Source organism: Podarcis liolepis, assembly GCF_965112155.1.
Source record: "Podarcis liolepis genome assembly, chromosome: 9".
NCBI lineage: Eukaryota > Metazoa > Chordata > Lepidosauria > Squamata > Lacertidae > Podarcis > Podarcis liolepis.
This window is the reverse complement of record NC_139564.1, coordinates 58691113-58717245: the sequence shown is the minus strand read 5'-3', so window position 1 is coordinate 58717245 and position 26133 is coordinate 58691113. Positions and strand designations below refer to the sequence as shown.

At 42.5% G+C, this 26133-nt stretch overlaps 2 protein-coding genes across 6 annotated transcripts in view; one reads left to right on the top strand and one right to left on the bottom strand.

Moving 5' to 3' along the window:
• The window catches only part of LOC310686348 (syncytin-2-like), a 470390-nt gene that overhangs the window by 109848 nt on the left and 334409 nt on the right, over positions 1–26133 (top strand). The gene's annotated exons all lie outside the window — the stretch shown is intronic.
• GUF1 (GTP binding elongation factor GUF1) lies at positions 280–25295 on the bottom strand. Of its 4 annotated transcripts, none has more exons than XR_014515829.1 (18): positions 25225–25293; positions 21288–21693; positions 19209–19320; positions 17154–17302; positions 15792–15872; positions 14416–14493; positions 12461–12544; positions 12055–12119; positions 10817–11020; positions 9336–9475; positions 8083–8206; positions 7770–7902; positions 7551–7694; positions 5309–5442; positions 3261–3362; positions 2188–2307; positions 1111–1200; positions 280–652 (listed from the first exon to the last, which is right to left on the bottom strand). XR_014515829.1 is itself a non-coding variant. In XM_083459938.1 (18 exons), the coding sequence occupies exons 2-18, from the start codon at positions 21438–21440 to the stop codon at positions 515–517; spliced, it is 1998 nt and encodes a 665-aa protein (XP_083316064.1). In that variant the 5' UTR covers positions 21441–21682; positions 25221–25295; the 3' UTR covers positions 280–514. The 4 variants fall into 4 exon arrangements, 3 of the variants coding, with proteins under 3 accessions (XP_083316064.1, XP_083316063.1, XP_083316065.1); XM_083459938.1 differs by having other exon boundaries at positions 1111–1147; positions 21288–21682; positions 25221–25295; XM_083459937.1 differs by having other exon boundaries at positions 1111–1147.

Genomic DNA, 26133 nt, shown 5'->3' with positions numbered 1-26133 from the left:
GCTGCCTCTACTGTACAGAATGCGCTTCACTAAGGACCTCGATGGTGCAGTGGATCAGCGTGTCTGGCTGTTAACCAGAAGGTTGGAGGTTCGAGGCCACCCAAGGATGGCTGTGGGCGGGATTGCTCCATTGCAATGGGGGTTGGACTAGATGACCCTTGGGACCCGTCCAGTTCTACAATCAGAGCATGTCAGGAATGCACATGGAATAAAAGGTGGCATGCAAAGTTATGGTGGCCGATAAGTTGCAGGATCATAACGCCATCATAAAAAAATTGATTACCAGCCAGAATGCTTTATTAAAGAGTTGCAGGCTTTCTAGCCACTCGTCATTTATAAACGTTCTTGAAATCAGAACACTTGTCAAAAGTGTACATTTACATTCATGACATTTCAGAGTCTTGAGTTGTATGTACACACAGGGTATATCGGATTCCAGACAGGGCATCCACACACTGTAAACACTAGTCTGTCAAATATTTACTTTTAAAAATCCATAATTGTGGACTTCCAACTACTTGTCAGTCTGTCTCTTTAGAACACTTATGAAGGCATCCTTTGGCACTTCCACGTTTCCGATTTTCCTCAACTTCTTCTTTCCCTCGGCTTGCTGCTTTAATAGCTTCATTTTCCGTGTAATATCTCCTCCGTACTGTTTAAAGGGAAACAAACAGGTTATTTTCTCTATGTTTTACAATATGAATATCTATAATACTGGCCGGCATACTCTGGTCAAAACATTTCTACTGTTTTTCAAGTACCCAAGGCAACTAAAAAGACAGATAAATGTAAAACTGCTACCCTGAGCTTTGGGTGAAATAAGTGGCAAAACTCTTATAAAAACCAGATCTCTTAACTTCACACACTGTGGAACTGCCACCAAAAGCAAACTTGTCATATTTACTGAATATGCATGTATCAACATGAACCTAAAACATAACAGAAAAGCAGGAGTATAATGCTTAGCACCAGTACCTACAATAGAGGAAGCAAAAAACCGAGTGGGGGGGGGGCGTGATTCTATGATCACCAGACGTTACCAAAGGAAAAGGAAGGTGATTATCAGTCAGTCTCTCAATGCCCCACAGAAAAGAAAAGAATGACACTTACACATTTTGCCAGGACGTTTTTTCTATAAGCTTTCACTCTGGAAGAAATAAGTTTCAATGCTTAAACCAAAGTGCATTTTCACAAGATGCCCTGCAAAAATGTTACATGATGTCACCTAGTGCTGTATCACAAAAGGCAACTCAATAATCGGCATGTGGCCTCAAATGAAATCTGTTTTCTAGTTCATTTTAACCACTGGGTGTCAGCCTTACTCCATGGCTACTTTTCCCATATCGAAGAGGAAAATTGGAGAGAATTCTAATAGTCTACTATGCGCTTCCTAATTACAAAGCAGTATGACAGAGAAATATAATTATATTTCCTTTTGTGAGACCATTCATTTAATTCGGAATGGGAAGTTATTTGGTTACTGCCTCAACTATGCCCCGTATTCTGCATTCTATGTGGGACTACCCTTCCAGACAGTTCAGAAACTTTTGGTGATCCAGATTGCAACTGCAAACTAATACCAGCCACCTAAGGCACATGATATACCTTTTTAAGAAAGTCAAAATTCTGGTTAGTCTCCAAGCTAAAGGCAAAGTGCTGATCTTTAAAGTTACGAAACGGCCTGGATCCAGGGGGTCTTTGTGAACACCTCTCGTTCCAATATCCTTGTATGTTGAAATTTTCACGCAGAGCCTTTGTCTAGATGCCTTCTCTGAAATAAAGCTGGCATCCGCTAGAACAAATGGAGACTAATCTGAAATGCTCTTGAAGTGGGTAGCCTAAATGAAAGACCACATTGATTTTACCTTTAGTTGTAACCTTTTAAGAGACTAGAACAGGCATAGGCAAACACGGTCCTCCAGATGTTTTGGGACTACAGCTCCCATCACCCCTAGCTAAGAGAACCAGTGGTCAGGGATGATGGGAATTGCAGTCTCAAAACATCTGGAGGGCCGAGTTTGCCTATGCCTGGACTAGAATGTCGTTTTCTCAAGTAAATATTGGAAACAACTTTAATAGTTACAAGTGATAAAAGGGGGAGGGGAGGGACTTTTATTCGGTTTGCAATACTAGCACTTGTCTAACAAATGACTTTTTTAGAACAAAGCAAAACACAAAACAACTCACGTTTCTCTCGCAATGACTTTTTTCCCAACAGCTGCCTGAATAGCTATCTCAAATAGCTGTCTTGGGATAACATCTTTTAAACGTTCACACAGAGCTTTCCCAACAGTGTATGCTTTGTCCCTTAAAAAAAAAAAAAAAGAGGAAAAGACCGGGATGTCAAAGTCTAAAACAAGGTTTACAATTAGATTTTCCCATTTTAACTATATAAAGGGGAGAAGGATTAATGTTCCACAAAGAAATGGAATCGCTGAAATGAAGAACTCGTGTTCTGCTGGAACAGCACCAACCTGTACAATGAAACTGAAAATCCAAACAGGTAGTTTTGGGAATGTAAGCAAAAGAAGGGAATTGCACTTCAGGCACAATCCTATGGTACCTGAAGGGGGTCAGAAGATACTGTGGGCCTTCCAGTGGCATTTTCTATTATTCTGCTGTCAGTGGGGTCAAGGGTTGGCTCAGATCCACAAGCCTTCCAACATGGACCTGATAAGTGAGCCCCTCCCAATGTAATCAATGGGATTTTAAAAAAAGAAAAAAGCTTATTACCAGGAAAAAAAGTAAACCTGCTTTCTGCCCTAAAAGGTAAAGGACCCCTGACAGTTAAGTCCAGTTGCAAACGACTCTGGGGTTGCAGTGCTCATCTCGCTTTACTGGCCGAGGGAGCCGATGTTTGTCCGCAGACAGTTTTTCCGGGTCATGTGGCCAGCATGACTAAGCCACTTCTGGCAAAACCAGAGCAGCGCACGGAAATGCCATTTACCTTCCCGCCAGAGTGGTACCTATTTATCTACTTGCACTTTTTGGCATGCTTCCGAACTGCTAGGTGGGCAGGAGCTGGGACCGAGCAACGGGAGCTCACCCCGTCACGGGGATTCGAACCACCGACCTTCCAATTGGCAAGCCCAAGAGGCTCAGTGGTTTAGACCACAGCGCTGCCCACGTCCCACTTTCTGCCCTAGTGAGTGTAAATCCAGCAGAGTTTAGGGACTGGCAATTCTTCCACCACGGACACACCCACACCATCTCTTAAAGATACCCTCTACAGACTACGGCTGCATTTTTAGTTTACTTACTTATGAACAATAGTTATGAGCTCTTCTACAGGGTTCCCATTTAAAAGAACATCCATTTTGATAAGATCCGCAGGCTGGTATCCTGAATCTTCATAGTCAAAACTGAAGAAGGGGGGGAAATATTAAATTCATCACTCAAAATGGCTTCGTCTTTTTAAATACAGTGTTTTTAATATAATAATTCTTCAAATAAAGATACAGGTTTGTTGTCCCTCAGTAAAAAAGGGAAAAAAGCCCCCTTTGCAAATACCAATAAATACATGGCCTATTCTTAATCACAATATAGATCTATTCCCAGTTCAGTACATTAAATTCACCCAGTTATATAGACACCGATCCGATAAGTCATTGCTCTTCCATTTCTATAGTCAAACCTTGGTTGTGGAATGTAATCTGTTCCAGAAGACCGTTGGACTTCCGAAACGATCGACAACCGAGGTGTAGCTTCTGATTGGCTGCAGGAGCTTCCTGCACTTAAGCGGAAGCTGCATCGGACGTTTGGCTTCCAAAAAACACATTTACTTCTGGGTTTTCAATGTTCGGGAGCCGAAACGTTCAAAAACGGAGGTGTTTGGGAACCAAGGTTTGACTGTACTTGAAATAATCTTCTCGGGAGGGTTTTTCCCCTTTCAAAATATTCTTCCAGTGTTTACTAGCATTTGCTAGAGGACTTAAAATAGTGGAGAAAGGAAATAACCTGCTTATGTCCCACAAAGCCTTCAAGACAGCCTCCCCCACCCAGCTCTACTTCTCCTTTAAATCAGAACCAGTGAAGGCGGTGAAGGTCCTGTGTGAGTGCCTGGAGGCGGTTGGAGGATGGATGGCGGCTAACAGATTGAGGTTGAATCCTGACAAGACAGTAGTACTGTTTTGGGGGGACAGGGGGCGGGCTGGTGTGGAGGACTCCCTGGTCCTGAATGGGGTAACTGTGTCCCTGAAGGACCAGGTGTGCAGCCTGGGAGTCATTTTGGACTCACAGCTGTCCATGGAGGCGCAGGTTAACTCTGTGTCCAGGGCGGCTGTCTACCAGCTCCACCTGGTACGCAGGCTAAGACCCTACCTGCCCGCGAACTGTCTCGCCAGAGTGCTGCATGCTCTAGTTATCTCCCGCTTGGACTACTGCAATGCGCTCTACGTGGGGCTACCTTTGAAGGTGACCCGGAAACTGCAATTAATCCAGAATGCAGTAGCCAGACTGGTGACTTGGAGTGGCCGCCGGGACCACATAACACCGGCTCTGAGAGGCTCCCACTACGTTTCAGAGCACAATTCAAGGTGTTGGTGCTGACCTTTAAAGCCCTAAATGGCTTCGGTTCTGTATACCTGAAGGAGCGTCTCCACCCCCATCGTTCAGCCCGGACACTGAGGTCCAGCACCGAGGGCCTTCTGGCGGTTCCCTCATTGCGAAAAGTAAGGTTACAGGGAACCAGACAGAGGGCCTTCTTGGTGGCGGCGCCCACCCTGTGGAACACCCTCCCTTCAAATGTGAAGGAAATAAGCAGCTATCCTATCTTTAAAAGACATCTGAAGGCAGCCCTGTTCAGGGAAGTTTTAATATTTAATGCTGTACTGTTTTTAATACTTGATTGGGAGCCGCCCAGAGTGGCTGGGGAAACTCAGCCAGATGGGCGGGGTGTAAATAATAAATTATTATTAGTCCTCAAACATGTCGCAGGGAAACCTGAGGAACAGACTGCATACACATGTACTTGCAAAGAAGTCCAACTGAACTCAATGGGTCTTACTTCAGAGCAGACATGTATAGAATGGTGCTGCAAGACGCATAAACTTGCCCATTCTGCCCCACAACAGAGGCAAAACCATTGTATTCCTCAAGTGGCTGGGGCAACCCAGTCAGATGAGTGGGGCAAAATTATTATTATTATTATTATTATTATTATTATTAGCACTTTGGAGAGACTCCACCTCTTCTGCAAAACCTTGAAATTCAGTGGGGACTGGGTACAACTGGAATTCTGAAAACCCAACAAATAATGAATGTCCCACTTTATTTTATTTTATTTTATTTTAAAAATACATTACTGTACCTGGCATATCCAGAAGAGAGGGATTTCAGAGCATCGTAGAAGTCAACGACAATTTCATTCAGTGGAAAGAAATATTTCATCATGACTCTGTGGTCATCAATGTATATCAGGTCCTTCTGAATAGCCCTTCGAGTCTGGCAAGCAACACAGTAGTTTTGACAGTCAACTAGAATTTCTCATGATATAAATCTTCAGTAAATATTCCATTCTAAAACATGATGGGTGAATTTTAAACTGAAGGACCGATATTACCGGGACCTGGCAAATTAACATAACTAAGCAATAAAAGCTCCGTGTTTCTTTACGGAATAGATATTTATTTTCTCATCTTATTTGCACATTCTTCTGTGAGTCTTTCTCCCGACTACTCACATTTCTTATTGCTAAGGTACCAAAAGTTTCATGAAAATACAGTGGTACCTTGGTTTAAGAACAGCTTAGTTTATGAACAACTTGGATTAAGAACGCTGCAAACCCAGAAGTAGGTGTTTTGGTTTGTGAAATTTGCCTTGGAATAAGAACATGTTTCGCTTCCTGTTGAGTGTGTTCCATTTGTAAATTGAGTCCCCCGTTGCTATGGGAAATCATGCCTTGGTTTAAGAACGCTTTGGTTTAAGAACAGACTTCTGGAACATTAAGTTCATAAACCAAGGTACCACTGTAATGGAAAGCTATTTTGCTTGATCTCCTATAACTTTGCCTGCTGGGTGAGAAATGGCTTCAGGAGACCAAGTTGTACGGAGTGAAATAAATTGTAATTTAAGATGGTAAGCTAGTTAGGACAAAGTCCCATCTATTTTTGCTGTGCTGAGCCTCGATAATCTGGAGATCTGGCTGACTATCATCAAATATTTTGAAGGCTCTTAGTACAAAGAAAGGGAAATGAAACATCCTATCCACTGAGGATAAGACTAGAAATAGATTATAGTACTAATATAAGTATGAACCTTAGAAGGGACGCGGGTGGCGCTGTGGGTTAAACCACAGAGCCTAGGACTTGCCGATCAGAAGGTTGGCAGTTCAAATCCCCGTGATGGGGTGAGCTTCTGTTGTTCAGTCCCTGCTCCTGCCAACCTAGCCGTTCGAAAGCACCAGTGGGAATGTGTTTCCGTGAGCTGCTCTGGTTCGCCAGAAGCAGCTTAGTCATGCTGGCCACATGACCCAGAAGCTGTCTGTGGACAAACGCCAGCTCCCTCGGCCAATAAAGTGAGATGAGCGCCGCAACCCCAGAGTTGGTCACGACTGGACCTAATGGTCAGGGGTCCCTTTACCTTTACCTTTTATGAACCTTAGAAGAAACTGCACTTAATCTAGGAAGTTCAGCACTGCATCAAGAAGCCTAAGGTAGCGGTGGCATCTTCTTTCTTGGTGATCAAACAAGCATTTGTAAAGGATGTTTTGTTTGAGAGAAGTCATCGGACAAGACAACCAACTGAGTGTCTCCATGCTATAAAACTCAGCCATAAGGGTTTTCATATATCTATCCTGTTGCTGCATAAGCCTAAACATATTTATCAACCAATTCCATATTTTAAATCCACATTTGTTCATTTAATCAGTTAACCAGTTAAATGAATAACTGTGGTACGTGTAGCTTCCTCTCAACCAATTTATACATATACATGGATTTCATTTGAAGAGACAGAGTACTTCAGTGGCTTAGAGTCTGAACGATGAGAGCCGGGAAGTTGTCAGCTGAAACTTCATCTCTGTCACAAACTGAATATATAGCCTTAGGCCAGCCACTGTTATTTCAGCTCAGTTTCCAATCTGTAATGAAGCTGCCTAGTGCCTCACAGGGTTGTAATAAGGATTACTGGGATAAAACAGGCTAACAGCTCTGAACAACTTCATGGTGAGTTAATCCATGTGAATGTGCTTGCCCAATTCAAACATGTTCCTGGCTTTCCAAACTCTCTTGTGAGGAACCTGTGTTTTCTGGAAAACTTGCTTGCCACCATGGATGTTCTCTGCATTGCAGGTTGAACATGTTCTAGAGCAAACGCTCCGTTCACACAGGGGAAAAGGAGGCTCAAGATACTTGACCGAGGCTCCGATGTTAACAAAGAATATCCCCCAGAATCCTCTGCAATAGGTGAGGTTCTTCAGCAGACAAGTGGCTCTCTAAGAGTGTGACCGGCCCGTTAAAATTAACTTTTGGCTCTTTAAAATTAAAACTGCCTCATTTCATCTCTACCCTGAAGGCGGAAAGGAGACCCAAGCTTAAAAAAAATTCACTAACCTGGCATAGACTTATTATTTTTCCAATATATTCATCAGGTGCTATGATAGTGCCCAAAACTGTAGGCTCCAGGTATTCCGCCACTACTGACTTGTCAGGAAACTTGTCAGGATTTATTATAGTGATCACCTCTTTTCCATGTTCCTACAAAAGGTTAAAAAAAAAGTCAGCATTGCACCTCCCCGATTTCAAAAAGCCAAATCAAAACCATGCCATTACCTTTATCAATTTTGCTGAGGAAAGAACGGCTTTATAGGGTACGGTGGGTGATGTCAAAATGACAGATGCGTTGTACTCTTGTTCCAAACGCTGATTAAAAACTTCCATATGTAAAAGGCCGAGAAAGCCCAACCTGTAAATGCAACGTTTACATGGTACTCAATCTTCCCTGTCAATCACAAAGTGCTAAAAAAAATGTCCCCCCCCCCCCAAAAAAAGCACCAACTAAGCATGTTAAACTTCCTGGCCAAAGGAAATCAAGAGAAAATGTTTGTGCTTTGTGGCGCTGAAGATTGAATATTGCAAGTCTCACCTCCATCCAGCTCCCAAGGCAAGGCTGCTATCACGATGAACAGAAACACTGGAGTCATTAAGAGTCAGTTTTTCTACAGCACTTTTCAGGTTGTTATATTCCGACTGGTCTACTGGGTACATTCCTGTCAATACAACACAGAACTTGGCTGGTAAAGGCAGCTGAGCCTCATATATTTCATCCAGCATTTTCTCTAGAACCACTTAAGACGCTTCTCTGTAGGAGACAGGTGCCAGCCCACAAATAATATACCAGGTTCTTAAATTATCAGTCTTCAGTCTTGTTCCACATAAGGGCTGGATTCAGTGGTTGACTGAGCAGTAGGCAGCTTGAATAACTTATCCTTCTCTTCTGGGAGGAGGGGAAGAGAAAGATCAATTGCATCAACATAAGGAAGTCTCAAAAATATTCTCCTCCTGGAAGTTTTCCATCAGAGTAAACTGACTGAAATTTTCGAAGGTACCCATCCATGCGAGGAAATCATTCCTTGAAATTAAATCTGATCAGGTAAAGCCGTTTATCTGAATAACTGTGAAAAGGCATAGCGATTCACAAGCCTGTCCAAAATCACTATTCTGTCAACAAAAAATAAACCACCTTTCCCAAGAAGAGTTTTGGATTTGATATCCCGCTTTATCACTACCCTAAGGAGTCTCAAAGCGGCTAACATTCTCCTTTCCCTTCCTCCCCCACAACAAACACTCTGTGAGGTGAGTGGGGCTGAGAGACTTCAGAGAAGTGTGACTAGCCCAAGGTCACGCAGCAGCTGCATGTGGAGGAGCGGGGAATCAAACCCGGATCACCAGATTACGAGTCCACTGCTCTTAACCACTACACCACACTGGCTCTAAAGCCACTGTTGTAATAAGCAGTGATCTTGACGGGCACTGAAGCACCACCTCACCTAATTTACAGAAACCCACCATAAACACAAAATGCAAGCATGGTCAACAAGAAGATTCTGCGCTCTACGTGGGGCTACCTTTGAAGGTGATTCGGAAACTGCAATGAATCCTAAATACAGCAGCTAGGCTGGTGACTCGGAGCAGCTGCCAGGACCATATAACAGCAGTCCTAAAAGAACTACACTGGCTCCCAGTATGTTTCTGAGCACAAAAAGTGTTGGGTACAATTTATACAGGGATCCATGGCGTTCCTGTTACGGTTAACGACGATTCCTAAATGCACCTAAGCACTCTACCGGTATAAGTAAACATGAAAGTACTTCCTGTCATTGAATGCGTGTGCCTCACCTGCAAAGACCATGGGTTTTGCCGACTTAAACCCGGGCAATGGCTCCACTGGTTGGTTATGCAAATAGATTGTATCTCCTATTTGGGCCTCTTTGACCTCTTTCATTCCAGCAATGAGATAGCCAACCTGGCCGGCATATCTAAACAAAACCAGCATCATGCGGAAATATTTATCACATTAGATATTTCAAGCCTTTTTTCTTGGCAAGAAGAAGCTGTTTAGGGATTTAACCGCACATTATCAAATGCCTACAATTATGTCAAATCCTCTTCCCCACATTCGTGTGCTGCAATCTTTACAAAACTTGCTACACAGCCTTGGCAAATAAGACAGGAAGCACGAGCATTTTACTCTTGCCTGAAATGTTAATGTAATAATAATAATAATAATAATAATAATAATAATAATAATAATAATAATTTATTTGCACCCCGCCTATCTGGCTGGGTTTGCTTCCAGCAAAGATTAAAAATATATTAGTCAGTCAACAGTGCTTTGTCCAGGGACAGAGGCACCATGAAACAGCTCCTATATACCATCATGTGACACGAGTGGTGTTGTGGTCTAAACCACTGAGCCTCTTGGGCTTGCTGATCAGAAGGTCGGTGGTTTGAATCCCCACGATGGAGTGAGCTCCCGTTGCTCTATCCCAGCTCCTGCCAACCTCGCAGTTTGAAAGCATGCCAGTGCAAGTAGATAAATAGGTACCGTTGTGGCGGGAAGGTAAATGGTGTTTCCGTGCACTCTGGCTTCTGTCACGGTGTTCTGCTGCACCAGAAGTGGCTTAGTCCTGCTGGCCACAAGACCCAGAAAGCTGTCTGTGGACAAGCGCTGGATCCCTCGGCCTGAAAGCGAGATGAGCGCCGCAACCACATAGTCGCCTTTGACTGGACTTAACCGTCCAGGGGTCTTTTACCTTTTTATATGCCATTAGCCACTTCCCCACGCTGAGCTAATCAAGAAGATGCTTCCGCTCTGCGTTTTGCCAAAGGAAAGTGCAAAGCTGATGGGAAATCAATCTTACTGCTGCTGGCAGTAGCAATCCAGATCAGGGTTTCCCAAACCTTGGTCTCCAGCTGTTTTTGGACTACAACTCCCATCATCCCTAGCTGGCAGGACCAGCGGTCAGGGATGCTGGGAACTGCAGTCCCCAAAACAGCTGGAGACCCAAGTTTGGGAAACCCTGATATGGATACAGTGGTACCTCGGGTTACATACGCTTCAGGTTACAGACTCCACTAATCCAGAAATAGTACCTTGGGTTAAGAACTTTGCTTCAGGATGAGAACAGAAATTGTGCTCTGGCGGTGCGGCAGCAGCAGGTGGCCCCATTAGCTAAAGTGGTGCTTCAGGTTAAGAACAGTTTCAGGTTAAGAACGGACTTCTGGAACGAATTAGGTACTTAACCCGAGGTACCACTGTATTGACAAAGGCCAAATAAATAAGAGTTTCTGATTGATTTCAAACGCTTGCAACTTACAATTTGTGGGTTGGCTGCTCATTGGGTTTCAGAATTCCCACTTCATTAACTTCATAAACCTTTTTCGTATGAGCTGATGCTATCCTTTGGCCTTTGCGAACCTCCCCACCCAACAGTGCAATATTGGCAATCACACCCCTGTAATGATCAAAGGTGGAGTCGAACACCAAAGCCTTCAACGGATCCTGTGTGCTGGCGCTGGGCCTGTTATAAGAAAGACATATATATCATGGTTACTGTGTAATACATACTGAGAGTTATTTTTCAGTACCAAATGTCTGTTTTCCAAGTGCTCGCATAAATACAGTTCCAGTTACTGTAGCAAATAGCAACACACACTGCACGTGGAACATTGAAATGCCTTTGTTTCCGCTTTATCATGTTATATTTACCAGAGAAATCTACTGTTCTGAATTCAATCAAGAATTCAATTCAGACTGAAATTCCCAGGTGTCAAAAAGGGTTATTTATGTATGCCACTACAGCGGCCCGTGTTTTGTTAGCCCCACAATGGAGTGTGAGCGAGGTCCCAACCAAAGAAGAATGGCAACTTAGGTTGACAGAATATGCACAACTTGCAGACTTACCATATAGAATAAGAGAACAAGAAGAACATATGTTTAGAGAAGACTGGAAAAATGTTTATTGAATATATGGGGGGAGATTGTGTACACTTGAAAACATGGGCAGCATTAAGATAAACTCAACAGTGTAAATAAGTTTCGATGGATGCATTAATGGAATACTGAATGGCACAGTTTATGTAAAATATGCAGGGATTTATGATATGGAAAATGAACCATGGAAAGAGAAGAAGGGAAGTTATTGATATCTTAAGGATGTAAAATGAGGATTTTAAATTGTAAAACTGAAAATTTGAAAGCGAGCGAGAGAGAGAGATGTTAACTCACTAAATTAAGGAGATTATTAAAAAGACGCAAAAATGTAACTGGCTCAAGCAGATGGCTCAGCATAACTGCAAGGCAGTCCATTTCTCAATAGTACAGTGGTACCTATAGTACAGTGGTACCTCCAGTTGCGGACGGGATCCGTTCTGGAGCTCCGGTCGGATCCTGAGGTTTTCCCATGCGGAGGGACCACTTAAGCGCATGCGCGCGCGGCGAAATCCGGAAAAATACTTCTGGGTTTGCTGCGTACGTATCCCGAAGGATACGTAACCGGAGGTGAATGCAAGTAGAGCTACCACTGTATATAAGATGCCAGAAAAATAAACTTACGGAGGGATTCGTTCAATAACTTCCTGAAGTATTCTTTCAACATTTGTTCCCAGTTTAGCAGAAATCTAAAGCAAATTAAAAAGGGAAAGAGAGCTTAATTCAGTGCACACTAGTAAGCTGTTGTCACCTCAATATATTATGCTTCATGCAGTTATATTTGAAAATGCCTTACTCTGAATAGTAAGCAAATACATTTCTTCAATGATTACAGTAGAAGGAAGCAAAGCACTTTATTCTGGGAGAAGCGCCGAGTTTCATTTATCTCAATGGAGCTTAATTGTAAGTAAACACTCTGCACTGTGAGAATATAATCATTTAATAAAAATAACCTGGTAAGGTTTCCATGTAGGAGAGTTTTATCAACAGCTACTACACACATATTTATACACCAGAAAAGGTGTCTTACCCTAATACAGTCGTCTTTGGGGATATCAAACACAGTTTCAATTTGATTTTCCACCCGCTCAGGATCTGCATTCTTTAGATCAATCTGCAAAACAAAGTTATTGTCGGAAAAGTGCACCCAATGTAACAGAAGTCAGAAGTAAATTCTGTTAGAGCAAAAATAAGAAAAGCTTCAAAAATGTGCATTGCATTTACACTTTCACTTTCCTCATCTTTTACTAGTAACCTGGGAAGTTTTTGTGACTTATGAACAAGACTAGGGACCTGCAGTCAAGAAGATGGAGTTTGTTGAGAGCAGTTTATTCAAAATTGGAAACCTGGGGTTCGTTGTCACCCTATTTTATTTATAAAGCACATAAAATTACCGGGCACGGGACAAACCATTTTTAAAAAGACAAACCCTCTGCCTAACGCAAAGGGAAGGGTAAGGGAGGGGGATGCATAAAGGGGGAAACCACAGAAAATGGACATCTGAAACAAAAATCCAGCTAAAGTATTTGTAAAAGAAAATGCAGGGCAGAATAAGTCGGTTCAAAATTCTGTTTTTCTTTCGGCATCAGGAGACAATGCGAAGCATAACCGTGTGCATGTTTACTCGGAAATAAGTGCCACTGTTTTCAGCAGGGCTTACTCCCAAGTAAATGCACAGAATTGCAACTGCTGAGCTCAAGGATAAGGCAGCACTGATGAAGTAACAGGCCTACCCAGAAGATTAAATTGAGCACAATATAAAGAATAAGAGGGACCACTTAGTAGTGTATATGCTCTCAATAATAGTAATAATAAAATAATAATAATAATAATAATAATAATAATAATAATAATAATAATACTACATTTCCAAGCACAATTCAAAATGTTGGTGCTGACCTCTATAGCCCTAAACGGCCTCGGTCCAGTATACCTGAAGGAGCGTCTCCACCCCCATCGTTCTACCCGGACACCGAGGTCCAGCGCTGAGGGCCTTCTGGTGGTTCCCTCACTGCGAGAAGCCAAGTTACAGGGAATCAGGCAGAGGGCCTTTTCGGTAGTGGCACCCGCCCTGTGGAACACCCTCCCACCAGATGACAAAGAAAACAACTACCAGACTTTTAGAAGACATCTGAAGGCAGCCCTGTTTAGGGAATGTTTGACGGACTACTGTATTTTAATATTTTGTTGGAAGCTGTTCAGAGTGGCTAGGGAAACCCAGTCAGATGGGCAGGGTATAACTAATATATTATTATTATTGTTGTTGTTGTTATTGTTATTATACCCCGCCCATCCGGCTGGGTTTCCCCAGCCACTCTGGGCGGCTCCCAACAGGATATTAAAAACATGATAAAAGATCAAACATTAAAAACTTCCCTAAACAGGGCTGCCTTCAGATGTCTTCTAAAAATCAGATAGTTGTTTATTTCCTCGACATCTGATGGGAGGGCCTCTTGTGTGGCAGCACCTGCCCTTTGGCATGTGTCCTGAAAGAACACTAGGCCGGCAATTTCAATATTGGCATTTGGGCACCTGGTTACAACTCATTTGTTCACCCATCCCAGGCTTTCCCTGCTGGATTGGTGTTTATGTGGAAGCATCAATCCGACCTACAGATTTGTGATGTACTTGTTTCACTAATGAAATTTCATTGCGGATTTCATGCTGTCCACTGCCGTGATATTATTATTATTATTATTCCTTAACCCCGGCAGGTATAGAGATTTCTGAAAAATAAAACAAATGAACAAACCATGGGAAAGAAAGAAGAAGCTCATAAAGGACCTTAAAAGTTAAGTATATGTTGGCGGAATGATGTAAATCAGGGAAGAGACAACTACAGAGATGACACACAACCAGAATGGCCACTTGCCCTTCTGTGGCTGGCCTCTGTCACAACTGCATTTAGAGGTGCTGAGTGCAAGTTGCTATTCTACAGTCAAAAGTTATCTAAGATTTTTTAATACCGCGCATGGCAAGTATTACCTTATTTATAACAGGAATTATTGACAGCTGTGCTTCAAACGCAAGATAAAAATTTGCAACCGTTTGAGCTTGAATACCCTAGGAAAAAAACATCATTATTAAACATTTGAGAGTTTGTGAATGTAGTCTCTCCACCCCACCCCAAATTGTCCCAAAGGGAAAAAAGACATGGCCATAGCTCAGAGGCAGAGCGGATATTTTCCACATAAAAGGTCCCAGGTTTCAATTGCCAGGTAGGTTAGGAGAGGCCCCTGCCCATGAAATCAACTGGTCATGGAAAATTGTTTATGTAGCAGTAGAGGTTAGAATCACAGAATTGTAGTCCTGGAGGGAACCACGAGGGTCATCTAGTCCAACCCCCTGCAACGCAGGAATATTGCGCCCAACATGGGGCTCAAACTCATGACCCTAAGATTAAGAGTCTCAAGCTCTACAGGCTGAGCTATCGCAGCATAACAGGTTACCTAATCTATCACCCCAGTTATCAAGCGAAGGTAATATCTGCAGAAACTCAAAGTGTTCATTCAGAAGGCTCATTATATCTAGTAGGGCTTGGTCTCTTGTGGGCTGCAATCCAGTACTCACTTATTTAGGAGTAAGTCTTGAAAGACCTACACTGGCTCCCAGTACGTTTCTGAGCACAATTCAAAGTGTTGGTGCTGACTTTTAAAGCCCTAAACGGCCTTGGTCCAGTAGACCTGAAGGAGCATCTCCACCCCCATCGTTCACTGAGGTCCAACGCTGAGGGCCTTCTGGCGGTTCCCTCGCTGTGAGAAGCCAAGTTACAGGGAACCAGGCAGAGGGCCTTCTCAGTAGTGGCACCCGCCCTGTGGAACGCCCTCCCACCAGATGTCAAAGAGAAAAACAACTACCAAACTTTTAGAAGACATCTGAAGGCAGCCCTGTTTAGGGAAGCTTTTAATGTTTCATAGACTATTGTATTTTAATATTCTGTTGGAAGCCGCCCAGAGTGGCTGGGGAAACCCAGCCAGGTGGGCAGGGTATAAATAATAAATTATTTTTATTAAGTCCCACTGCACTCAATGGGGCCTGCTCCTGAGGAGACGTCTATAGGATTGTATTGTAAGTGTGTTTAGGATTGTAGGCTAAGATCCCTAGCACTCGTATCGCCTAGAGACTCATAATATCGGACAACACACAGGATCCATCTCTCAGGGCCAACAGTCCCATAACTGGCTCATCAGGAACTGCCTGTGGTGGAAATCTAACTGGTCTTTTCCATATTTCTGAAAAGTTATCTACAACGATAGACGACTCTTCCCTCGAACCATTTGGGAGAGGGAACCTCTTCATTGCTCCAAGAAGAACAAAGACGATGCAGAAGTTACTGTTGTCCGTCACACCTCAGACCCTACCTCATTGGCATCCACCACAAGCAAGACGCCTTGACATGCAGACAACGACCGTGAGACTTCATAGCTAAAATCTACGTGGCCCTGTAAGGGGGGAAACAAGCAATGCAAACATTTCAAGAACTTGGCATCTCAAGGTCCGGTTAAAAAGACCATCAAAAGAACACCATGAAGTCATGTAACCCACTGTCTGACAGCTTACAAGAAAGCATCGAATCTAGTTCCTGCCATTTTGTGAATATTGTCAAAATCAGTGGTTCCCAATTAGGGGTCCACGGACAACACACCTATGCCAGAGACTCACGTATCTTGGAGGAACGGCTCATAACATCAAAACAGCAACCTACCCCCTTTAGGAAATTAGTTATGAAAGCTTCTTGACCTGTATTTAATTAACTGTAGTTCCTGAAGAAATGACAGAATTTTTATTTTGTGGGGAGGAAGGAACAAAGTATAGGAGGGACTAAGTATCTACAACCTGGTGTTCTCCATGATGACTACAACTCCCATCATCCCTGACATGACCATTGGGCCAAGATAGTTAGGGTGGATGGGAATTGTAGTCCGAGTTATCTGGGATGCGCTTGCATAGTGTCTTACGCCTGTGACATCTTGTATTTGTACTTTCTTTTGAAGATACCATGAGAGTCAACAAATTCCTCCCTGTACTGATTTCTGGATGACTCATCCAGTTCATTTGCTTCAATCTTTCTAAACCCCCTCATTAACTCAGCTTCTCCTATTTAATAAATTAGTTGCATTAGTCTAACAACTGCAGTGTGTCCAGTGATTAATTGCAGCTCTGCTTGGTTCCTGCCTGATAACAACGGAGCTTTATCCAACCCCTAAAGCAGGCGTTAGGATTCATCACTGCTAATATACCAAAACACGGTATCCCTGCATGAACTGAGTTACACAACCAATTCGGTGTTACTAGATCACAGCCATGGATTTGCTCCAGTCCGCGGTTATTTATATATTTATTTTACAATATTTACACGCCACCCAATTATCTGGGCAGTTTGCTGTAAAAAGTGAAAACCAGAGGGGTTTTTTCCAACTGTTCGGTCTTCGCAGAACAGACCCACTGAAATGTATGGGGATGACTAACTTCAGTTCATTCATTTCAATGGGTCTCCCCTCTGAGCAAGGCAGACGACCATTGAAGTAAACAAATAAAGCATACATTTAAAAGCTAAACAAAATAAAACCAACAGCAGAATGAAGCCAAAGTAAAAAACCAGCAACAAGAAGTAACAATAATGCAAAATATAATAATCTAGAAGCATTCAATATTTACTTTTTCCAAAACAACGACAATAGTTCAATTTCGTAGTACTTCAGCAATGATGATGATTGACTTACAGGTGTATCAATGAGATTTAAGAGGTAATTTGTTCCTTTGTGGTTATAAATCAGAGAGGCAGTCTGGGCTTTAACGGTGATTCCTCTTTCTCGTTCCACTTGCAATTTATCCAGCACCTGTTTGTTATGGTCTGTTTTGGCAATGGTTCCTAGAGGGTCAAAAATACTGCATAATTAATGTACATCATGATAAGTGTCCATTTTTGCACAGCCATATTTAATTCTCATAGACCTATGGCTGCTTTAAAAAAAAAACAACCACGATCAATTTTATGTGTTATCTTTCTCAGTCTATTCCTATCAAGAAAGCTAGGGCTCCATAGTTTAGCGGAGCAGGCAGACAATACTCAGGGAAACTCATCTAAAACATTCGAGCAACTGATTGGTGAAAGGGCTACTCTCAAAATTGATGCAATATATTGTTAATTTTGACATCTGAGTTTCAGAGTTCTAGTGGCGCAGCCCAAATGCCCAAATGTTGAAGTGCAGTCTCAATACCTGTGTCCATGCCTTTCCTAGCCCTGTCTTAAACTCCAAAGTACATGTAGTCCTGACTTACCAGGACTTCTCTATAATCAGAGACCTAAATAGGTGCTACGCATGAAAATGGTAGGAAGGGAGCTGGATACATTATCATCTGTACAGATGCTAGTCTGTATAGAAGATCCCTATGAAAAAAAAGAGCTAAGAGCTGCACGCTTTCAATGGACAAAGGCGGATTCGCAAACAAGGCAAGTTACACAAGTCATATGTGTGCATATCATATGTTGCCTCTGTGACTTTGATAATCTGAGAATGTTTAGCTGGTAGGAGAAATGTGTAGTAAGGTTAACACGTTTTTTTAATGCAAACTGACTGCCGTTTCACAAAACAGTTGTCCCCCAAATTAAACACAATAAAATAGAATGGAAACTTTAGCGTCCCACTTCTGTGACAAAAATGCACACTCGGGAAGTGAAAGAAAACTTACAATTTACAATACCATAGCCATTACCATAAAGCGTTCTATTTTAGGTATGGAAACGATATACATTAGAAGTATTCTACTGAATCTATAAACAATGGTCAGCGTAGAAAATGAAACTGGTATTGGAATCGTAATTGCTGTGCATAAATAACGAAGACGAAGACGATTACCACAGTCTGTGAAGCAGGTCCTGGTAGCCATTCCATGGCCTACAGGTCACCACCTCACCATGGAAAGAAGGGCTTTCTCCCTTGTGTAGATCAGGAAGCTGCTAAATGTTTGCTTCCAACAGCAAGAGAAATCAGACTGCTTCACCCAAGCTTTTCCTGACTATTAATAGGACCGTGCTATCATAACTGAATATGACGTTTTATCCATATGGCTTTTATTATTCTATTTTGTCTTATGTCGCTGTTTTACATGTTCTGCCTCGGTATTTATTTTAAATGAAGTGTGGGAATGTCAAGGATATCAGGAAAGGATATACTGAATAAGTACTATCCTTCCTTCAGAGCAGATTCCCTTCAATATAGCAGGAAGCTGGTTTGCAGATTCATTTGAATCTCTTTAGTTAAGTAATCCAATCTGGCTTGCCCATTATTCCTGGTGTCCCCTTTTATCCCTCTTAATAGAATAAAGACACAAGAGTCTTTCCTTAAAAGTAACAAGAGGTTTACTCACGTTTCAGTTCACAATTTGATCCCTGAAAGGCAGGCTTGACTTAGTAGTTACATAACAATCTGTGAGTACATCTCACATGGAGACTGAACTCATGTGCTGCTAGCTGGGAGCCAGCAGACAGCAAAATTACATGAAGAGAACAAAATGGCTGCAGGAGAGCAGCATGGCAGCAAGCAAGAGACAGATCAAGAGAGAGAAAATGGCCGCGTGACTCGGCTCTTTTATGGAGGAAACCATGGCCATGCCCAGATCACATGCAGGGGGAAGACACTCCAGACTGGTGGAACAGGAAGTTACCTGTTGTGCCCACTCTAGGGAAATAAGGAATGTTGTATTTGACTGTTCCAATGGATTACATCCCACAGGCATTACCCAAAGAAATAAAGCATACTGTAAAATTATCTCACCTGTTATCTCCAGCAGCCTATCTGCTAGAGTACTTTTCCCATGGTCCACATGAGCTATTATGCTGAAATTTCTAATGTTTTCAACAGGAAACAATGACATGTCCACTGTATCCTAAAGCACATAAAGGAAAAGGGTCACAAATCATGAATAGTCTGGGGGTGGTGGACCAATGTATTTGCCAATGTATTTATATTCTCGTTAAAAACCTAAAAAATACCATTTTGCATTTTTTGCTCCAAGATACAAAACTGGGAGGAGGTCCAGGCCAATGAAAGTTTGTGATTCTGATGGAAAATCCCTTTGGTACCCTTACAGCTTTTGTTTTCCATCTGCATTAATAAGCAACAAATGCATGGGCAAACAGAAAGGTTGTTAAATTTAAATAATAGTAATAAAATCAGTGGCTGGCTTATTTCAAGGGATGGGGGTGATTTCACAAACTGGGCACCGTAACAGAAATAACTGCCCCTATGGTTGGTCCCAAGATGAAACTTAGGGCTTTATAGCTCAACAAGAGTAACTTAAACTGTGCTGTTCTTTCCAAAGTGGTCAGCTCACTTTAGGCAAATAGACAGTAGTCAAGTTAAAACACCTTGAGAACACTAGTCTAGGCCCTAGGGAACACTGAATTATGTTACACACACACAGCGTGTTTTAAGTTGCAGCTCATAACATCTCAGTTAAGAGTTACTATTCGTCACCGCATACACATACAGTAGCTACGCAGTCACTCTTAACCAAGATGTTTCAGGTGGCAACTACATGCTGTGAACCACTCTACTGTTGTGAACTCATATGTTGCACACAAATTTACTAAATAACTAAAGGTAAAGGGACCCTTGACCGTTAGGTCCAGTCGCGGACGACTCTGGGGTTGCGGCACTCATCTCGCTTTGTTGGCCAAGGGAGCCGGCATACAGCTTCCAGGTCATGTGCCCAGCATGACTAAGCCGCTTCTGACGAACCAGAGCAGCCCACGGAAACGCCGTTTACCTTCCCACCAGAGCGGTACCTATTTATCTGCTTGCACTTTGACGTGCTTTCAAACTGCTAGGTTGGCAGGAGCAGGGACCGAGCAACGGGAGCTCACCCCATCGCGGGGATTCGAACCGCCGACCTTCTGATCAGCAAGCCCTTGACTGTGGTTTAACCCACAGCGCCACCCACATCCCTACTAAATAAATAGACCAACTCAAAACATAAATAAATAAATAAACTCAAAACATACCTACTTGGGAGATATGCTTCACTGAAATGAATGAGACTTACTTCCAAGGATATGTTCTTAAGACTGGGATTTTTGATAAACCTTTGACCTCCCTGATACTCATTTAACAAAAAAAAAAGTGGTAAGAGGGGAGGAAAACATCAGGTGGCCAAGGAGCATAATTATGTTTGCAAAGTACGTTTCCGAGCACAATTCAAAGTGTTGGTGCTGACCTTTAAAGCCCTAAATGGCCTCAGTCCAGTATATCTGAAGGAGCGTCTCCACCCCCATCGTTCAGCCCAGACACGAGGTCTAGCTCCGAGGGCCTTCTGGCGGTTCCCTCATTACGAGAAGCCAAGTTACAGGGAACCAGGGAGAGGGCCTTCTCGGTAGTGGCACCCGCCCTGTGGAACGCTCTCCCACCAGATGTCAAAGAGTAAAGCAACTACCAGACTTTTAGAAGACATCTGAAGGCAGCCCCGTTTAGGGAAGCTTTTAATGTATTTTAATATTCTGTTGGAAGCCGCCCAGAGTGGCTGGGGAAGCCCAGCCAGATTGGCAGCGTATAAATAACAAATAATTATTATTATTATTATTATTATTATTATTATTATTATTATTATTATTATTATTATTATGTAGTAGCAGCAGGAATTAGCTACCTGTTGTCATCTACTTCAGAACCCAATCCAAAGACTTGGATTGCAACTTGCTATGGAATTTTTTGGCCACCCACTTACTTCTCAGCTACAATATTTACAAGGTGAACTTAATCGTGCTGAACTCAACCCAATAACAGTAGACAATATTTACAAGGTGAACTTAATCGTGCTGAACTCAACCCAATATAAGTAGACAAGACAACTGTCACCTTGCCAGTCTCGGAGGAATATCGCCTGAGGAATGTGACGCAATGTCCTGGAGAATTTTCCAAACCCAGAGAAAGAGACGAAAAAATGCCAGCATGATGTGACCTCTTGAGGCAGACAGCAAGCCATAATGCCCTTTTCATAAGCGCAGACATGCTTTTAGGAGAACTGCAGCAGTCACCGTCCAGAGTGTGGTGTGATAAGCAAAGTGCTCAGAACAGGGCATAAACGCAGCCACTTTCTGAGCATAGTTTACTAATCAGTCAAAGGAATCCTTAACAAAAATACATTTCCAAAAGTTGGAGAAACTTGGTTTTATGAAGCTGTGCATGTGTTCTCTGTATAGGGCAGAAAGATCCAAGGTTTACATTGTTTATTCCCATTCTGCACCAAAACACTGGGCTACACCTGTGAAGAGAGAGAAAGCTTGAACTTAGTTTTTTTAGCAGTACACTGAACTTGTTCTCAAAATGCACTCCTTTCCCAGCTGCAACCAAAACACTAATGTTTGATAAGAGAGAACCAATTTACGAAGCAGTCTTGAAATGACAGACCTTGCCTGTATCAACTTACATCCTTCATTGCAAAGGACTTGATTTTTGTCCTAACAGTTAGGTTTATTGCAACTCAAACTCATCAGTGCTCTTTCTTTCACTTCTGCCCACCAGCCAGAGTAACAGATGCGTCCTTGAAGGATAAGCCGATCAACAGTTAATTGCCAGGGTAGCTAGGTAGAAACTCCCAAGTCACAGCCAATATTCCTGCAACTACCAAATGATGGTGAGATAAAGAAGATAGGGCAGTTGCTTTGATACCCTATTTGTAACCCTGCCTAAGCTTTGGTTAGGCACTGCTGGAAACAGAATGCTAGACTAGAAAAAATGGCTAAGCTTTTCTTATTTTCCTCATGCCTTCTATCATCCTGACCCACGTGCTCCATGGCCATTATTTAAATGCACATTATTTTGAATTCCGGCAGAGTCAAGAGATGCAGACTGCCTGTTTACAACAGCAGAAATGAGCATTATTTCAGAATACTCTCCCGTGGCTGGACTAAACATAATTTTATGTGACTTGAGTTTCATAGTCCACTGATCAGGAATTTGTTCCACAAGTCTAAATGCATGGCCTATTAACTATTTAATAGACTTCTGTGTAGGAATCAATCTACACATTACGCAGAACACAAGGGACCTGAAACAAAACATTGTTCCAGGCAGTCAGCTATGACCTCCAACACAATACTCCATTACTGCTCACATCCCATTGACTCTTTTATTCCTCAGCAGTCTGTCATTATCTATAGACAATGAACACACTCAGCCTTCACTGGGCTTTTGGGGGGAATCTTCCCCATTAAGGTTTTAAAATATGAATTTCTGCAAATCCAAACCTGCTGTTATCTCCCTCTTGTATGTGGGTGGTGTCCTTTTGGGTGCATAAGCATTTTAATATTGGAAAGGGGAAATTATAGCGGTAGAGCAAAGCAGTAGAATTCTAGAGGGGGACAATATTTTCAAAAGCATCTCCACATAAAACTGGCAGTCTCTGTGTGTGTGTGTTTTCCTGTATATGCTAGTTTAGGGGCAGGCATTTAAAATGGAACTCTCTTTTTCTCTCCCTGCAGGATGAAGTAGTACAGTTATACCACATTATGCATAATGCATAGAATTGTTTCACAGCTGGTGTAGACATAATGTTTATGGTTTTGTTCGCATCAACACGGGCAAGGCAGCAGCAAAGTTGGGAGCACACAGAAGACTGCATCAGCAACTTCTATGATAATAAAATATACATTTGCAACATCCAAGCCTGATTGGATGATGATTTTTTCCATGTTCCCACAATGTTACACTGCTCACATATATCACATTTATGAAAACAACACACAGGGTTTAGGCAGGTGTAGTAAACATATGAAACAGCTTGTAGACACGTCATCCTTGTAGGAAATCTGCAACACGTAAAATTTCCAGAGAAGCAAAGCTACGCTAATTCAGAGACTTGCATTCTTCCATTACAAAAGGCCACAGACAACTCTCTAACCACCAAATCTGGTCAGTCATAATGGGACAGTGTGGGGGGCTAAGGTTGGGTAGGTTGTTTCAAGACTGGATTAGCTGTATGTGGGGCTTGATCTGGAAGCTGCAGCTAGTGTAGAATGCTGCTGCACGATTGCTGACGGGAGTGAGGCCTTGTCAGCATTTAACACATGCGCTCAGAGATCTGCACTGGTTGCCTATTTGCTACTAAGCCAAGTTTAAGGTGTTGCTATTAGTCTATTCAGCCCTTAGCTGCTTGGGAACAATTTACCTATGAGATCACCTTACACTACACTTCGGTCAGCCGAATTAACACTGTTACAGGTGCCACATAATACCCATTCTGCATTTGTAAGAACTCAACCCTTCAGTATGGCGGCACCTTCACTCTGGAACTTCCTGCCTATTGAGATCAAGCAGGCGCCTGCCTAAACCATTTGTTTAGGCAAGCTTACCAAGATGCTTAGAAAGTTGGTGTGTAATTTTAGTCTTATTTTAGTATTTTATCTTTTTGTGTGTTTTAAAGTAGGGTTGTAATTTTTTCTTGATTTTACTGCTTCATTTTTTGTAAACCACTTTGAAGCCTTTTTAGTCTTTTTTTTTTACAATCAAGTGCTGTGAATAAATCTTATGAAAGATCCTGGTTCAAATCACGAAGCTCTCTGGGTGAGTTTGGGCTGGTAGGTCACTACGTCTCTTCGCCTCACACACCTTACAGGGTTGCTGTAAGGACACAAAGGGTAGGATGAGATGAACACACACACCAAGGGGAGAGGCAGTGTATATAATACAGTGGTACTTCAGGTTACAGACACTGCAGGTTACAGATGCTTCAGGTTACAGACTCTGCTAACCCAGAAATAGTACCCCGGATTAAGAATTTTGCTTCAGGATGAGAACAGAAATCGCACGGCGGCAGCAACGGGAGGCCTCATTAGCTAAAGTGGTACCTCAGGTTAAAGAACAGTTTGAGGTTAAGAACGGACCTCCAGAACGAATTAGGTTCTTAACCTGAGGTACCACTGCAAATGGATGAAAAGTCATGCACAGCCTTTGCAAAGAGTTGCAAGGGACAAGGGCAGTCAGAGGAGCTTTTATAGAAATAATGGAATTGTAAATTTGGAAGCTCCTGCCAACCTAGCATTTCGAAAGCACGTCAAAGTGCAAATAGATAAGTAGGTACCGCTCCGGCAGGAAGGTAAACGGCGTTTCCGTGCGCTGCTCTGGTTCGCCAGAAGCGGCATAGTCATTCTGGCCACATGTCCCGGAAGCTGTACGCCGGCTCCCTCGGCCAATAAAACGAGATGAGCGTCGCAACCCCAGAGTCGGCCACGACTGGACCTGATGGGTCCTTTACCTTTTTAAATTTGAGAGGGACCCCCCCCCCAGGGTCATCTAGCCCAACCCCCATTGCAATATGCAGGAATCACAACATGTGTTGGTTCCCCATCCAACCAATGTGAAACCATACCGGATCCTGCTTAGCTTTGCGAAATGTGCTGGCAGTTTCATGGCTGCACATGGTTCTTCTCGCCACCCTTTCCATGTTTACAATCTCATCTGCACTTGACATGGAAGTACGCGGATAAAAGCAAGACAGAATGCACCAAAACAAATTAAAGCTTCAGTGGCAATTAAAGCAAAAGTTTTATTAATCTATTCAAATATGGGTTTCTTCACTTAGCACTGCCCACTCTTAACATTTCTGCACTAGCCCCAACTTTACTCTACGGTCTTCGCGTGGATTAGAAATAAAATAAAAACCTTGCATCACTTATCACAGACCCCAGAGTAACCCCTTGCCGCCGCCTCATTTAGCACCCCGGGTAAGATACTGCCCGTCCTCTTATGAAGGCAACGAGGTGAGGAAGGAAAAGGGAAAAAAGGGATCACCCACCATTACTAACTCGGACATCACAGACTTCCGAGACCCTTGACACGGAACTAATCGATGTGTAACGGAAGTGAGAGGTGGAAATAATAACTCTGTTTATTTCTTATCTCTATGGGATTTTCGGGGCGAATAGAGATAGAAAAAGAGAGTCGTACATCCATATAGCGCACGGTTTAGAGTTTTGCTGTTTTGAGACAGCTGTTTGTCCACTTAACACAGTCTGGAATAAGACCAGTGCCGGATTTATGTATAAACTAAACAAGCTATAGCTTAGGGCCCCACTCTCTTGGGGGCCCCCCAAAAAATTAAAGAAAAAACAAACCTGGATGTACCTTTCAAAAATACAAAATAGAAAACAAATAAAATAATACCTACATTCAGTAATAGTGTTGGGTGTTGTGTAGGCTCCTGTGATGTAAGTCATGGGCCCCGCCTGCAAGCCTGCTCCCTAAATTATCACTGGTTTGCTATTATTATTTCATGCTATAGCAAGTTTCTAGAGACTAGATTATGAGTCTTTGTAAATTGTGTTTCTAAAGGAACTTTTGTTATTGCCAAATGCCAACGTGTTTGCATTATTAAGTTTGTTATGAAAAAAAAATCATTTTAAGTTGGAACTTAATAATTATTTCACTATTGATATCCTTCTTAATTGTATTTCAGTTCAACAATTATTTGGATAAAATACATACATTGTTATGTGCAAATGGCTTTAGATACCTATTAGGTCCATAAATTACCATATAGCATGCATTCAACACAAAAAACAGCGACATTTCGTTGTTGACAAAGGGCTTATAGAAGCGAAGGCCGCACATGGAGTTGTCACTTTTAATCCGTGCAGGCAAGAGGGGGGGGCGGGAGTAAAGTGTATCAATAACCCGGAAGTGCATTTCCAGGCTATGAAACTGG

Excerpts from the sequence above, each read along its gene's own strand:
- GUF1 (XM_083459938.1), bottom strand. The coding sequence starts at position 21,440 with ATGTCTGCGCTTATGAAAAGGGCATTATGGCTTGCTGTCTGCCTCAAG. Across the intron at positions 15,873-17,153 it reads TAAATCTCATTGATACACCT|GGCCACGTAGATTTTAGCTA; the intron begins GTAAGTCAATCA and ends CCCCCCTTACAG. Across the intron at positions 14,494-15,791 it reads TTGTGGTGGATGCCAATGAG|GGTATTCAAGCTCAAACGGT; the intron begins GTAGGGTCTGAG and ends TTTTTTTCCTAG.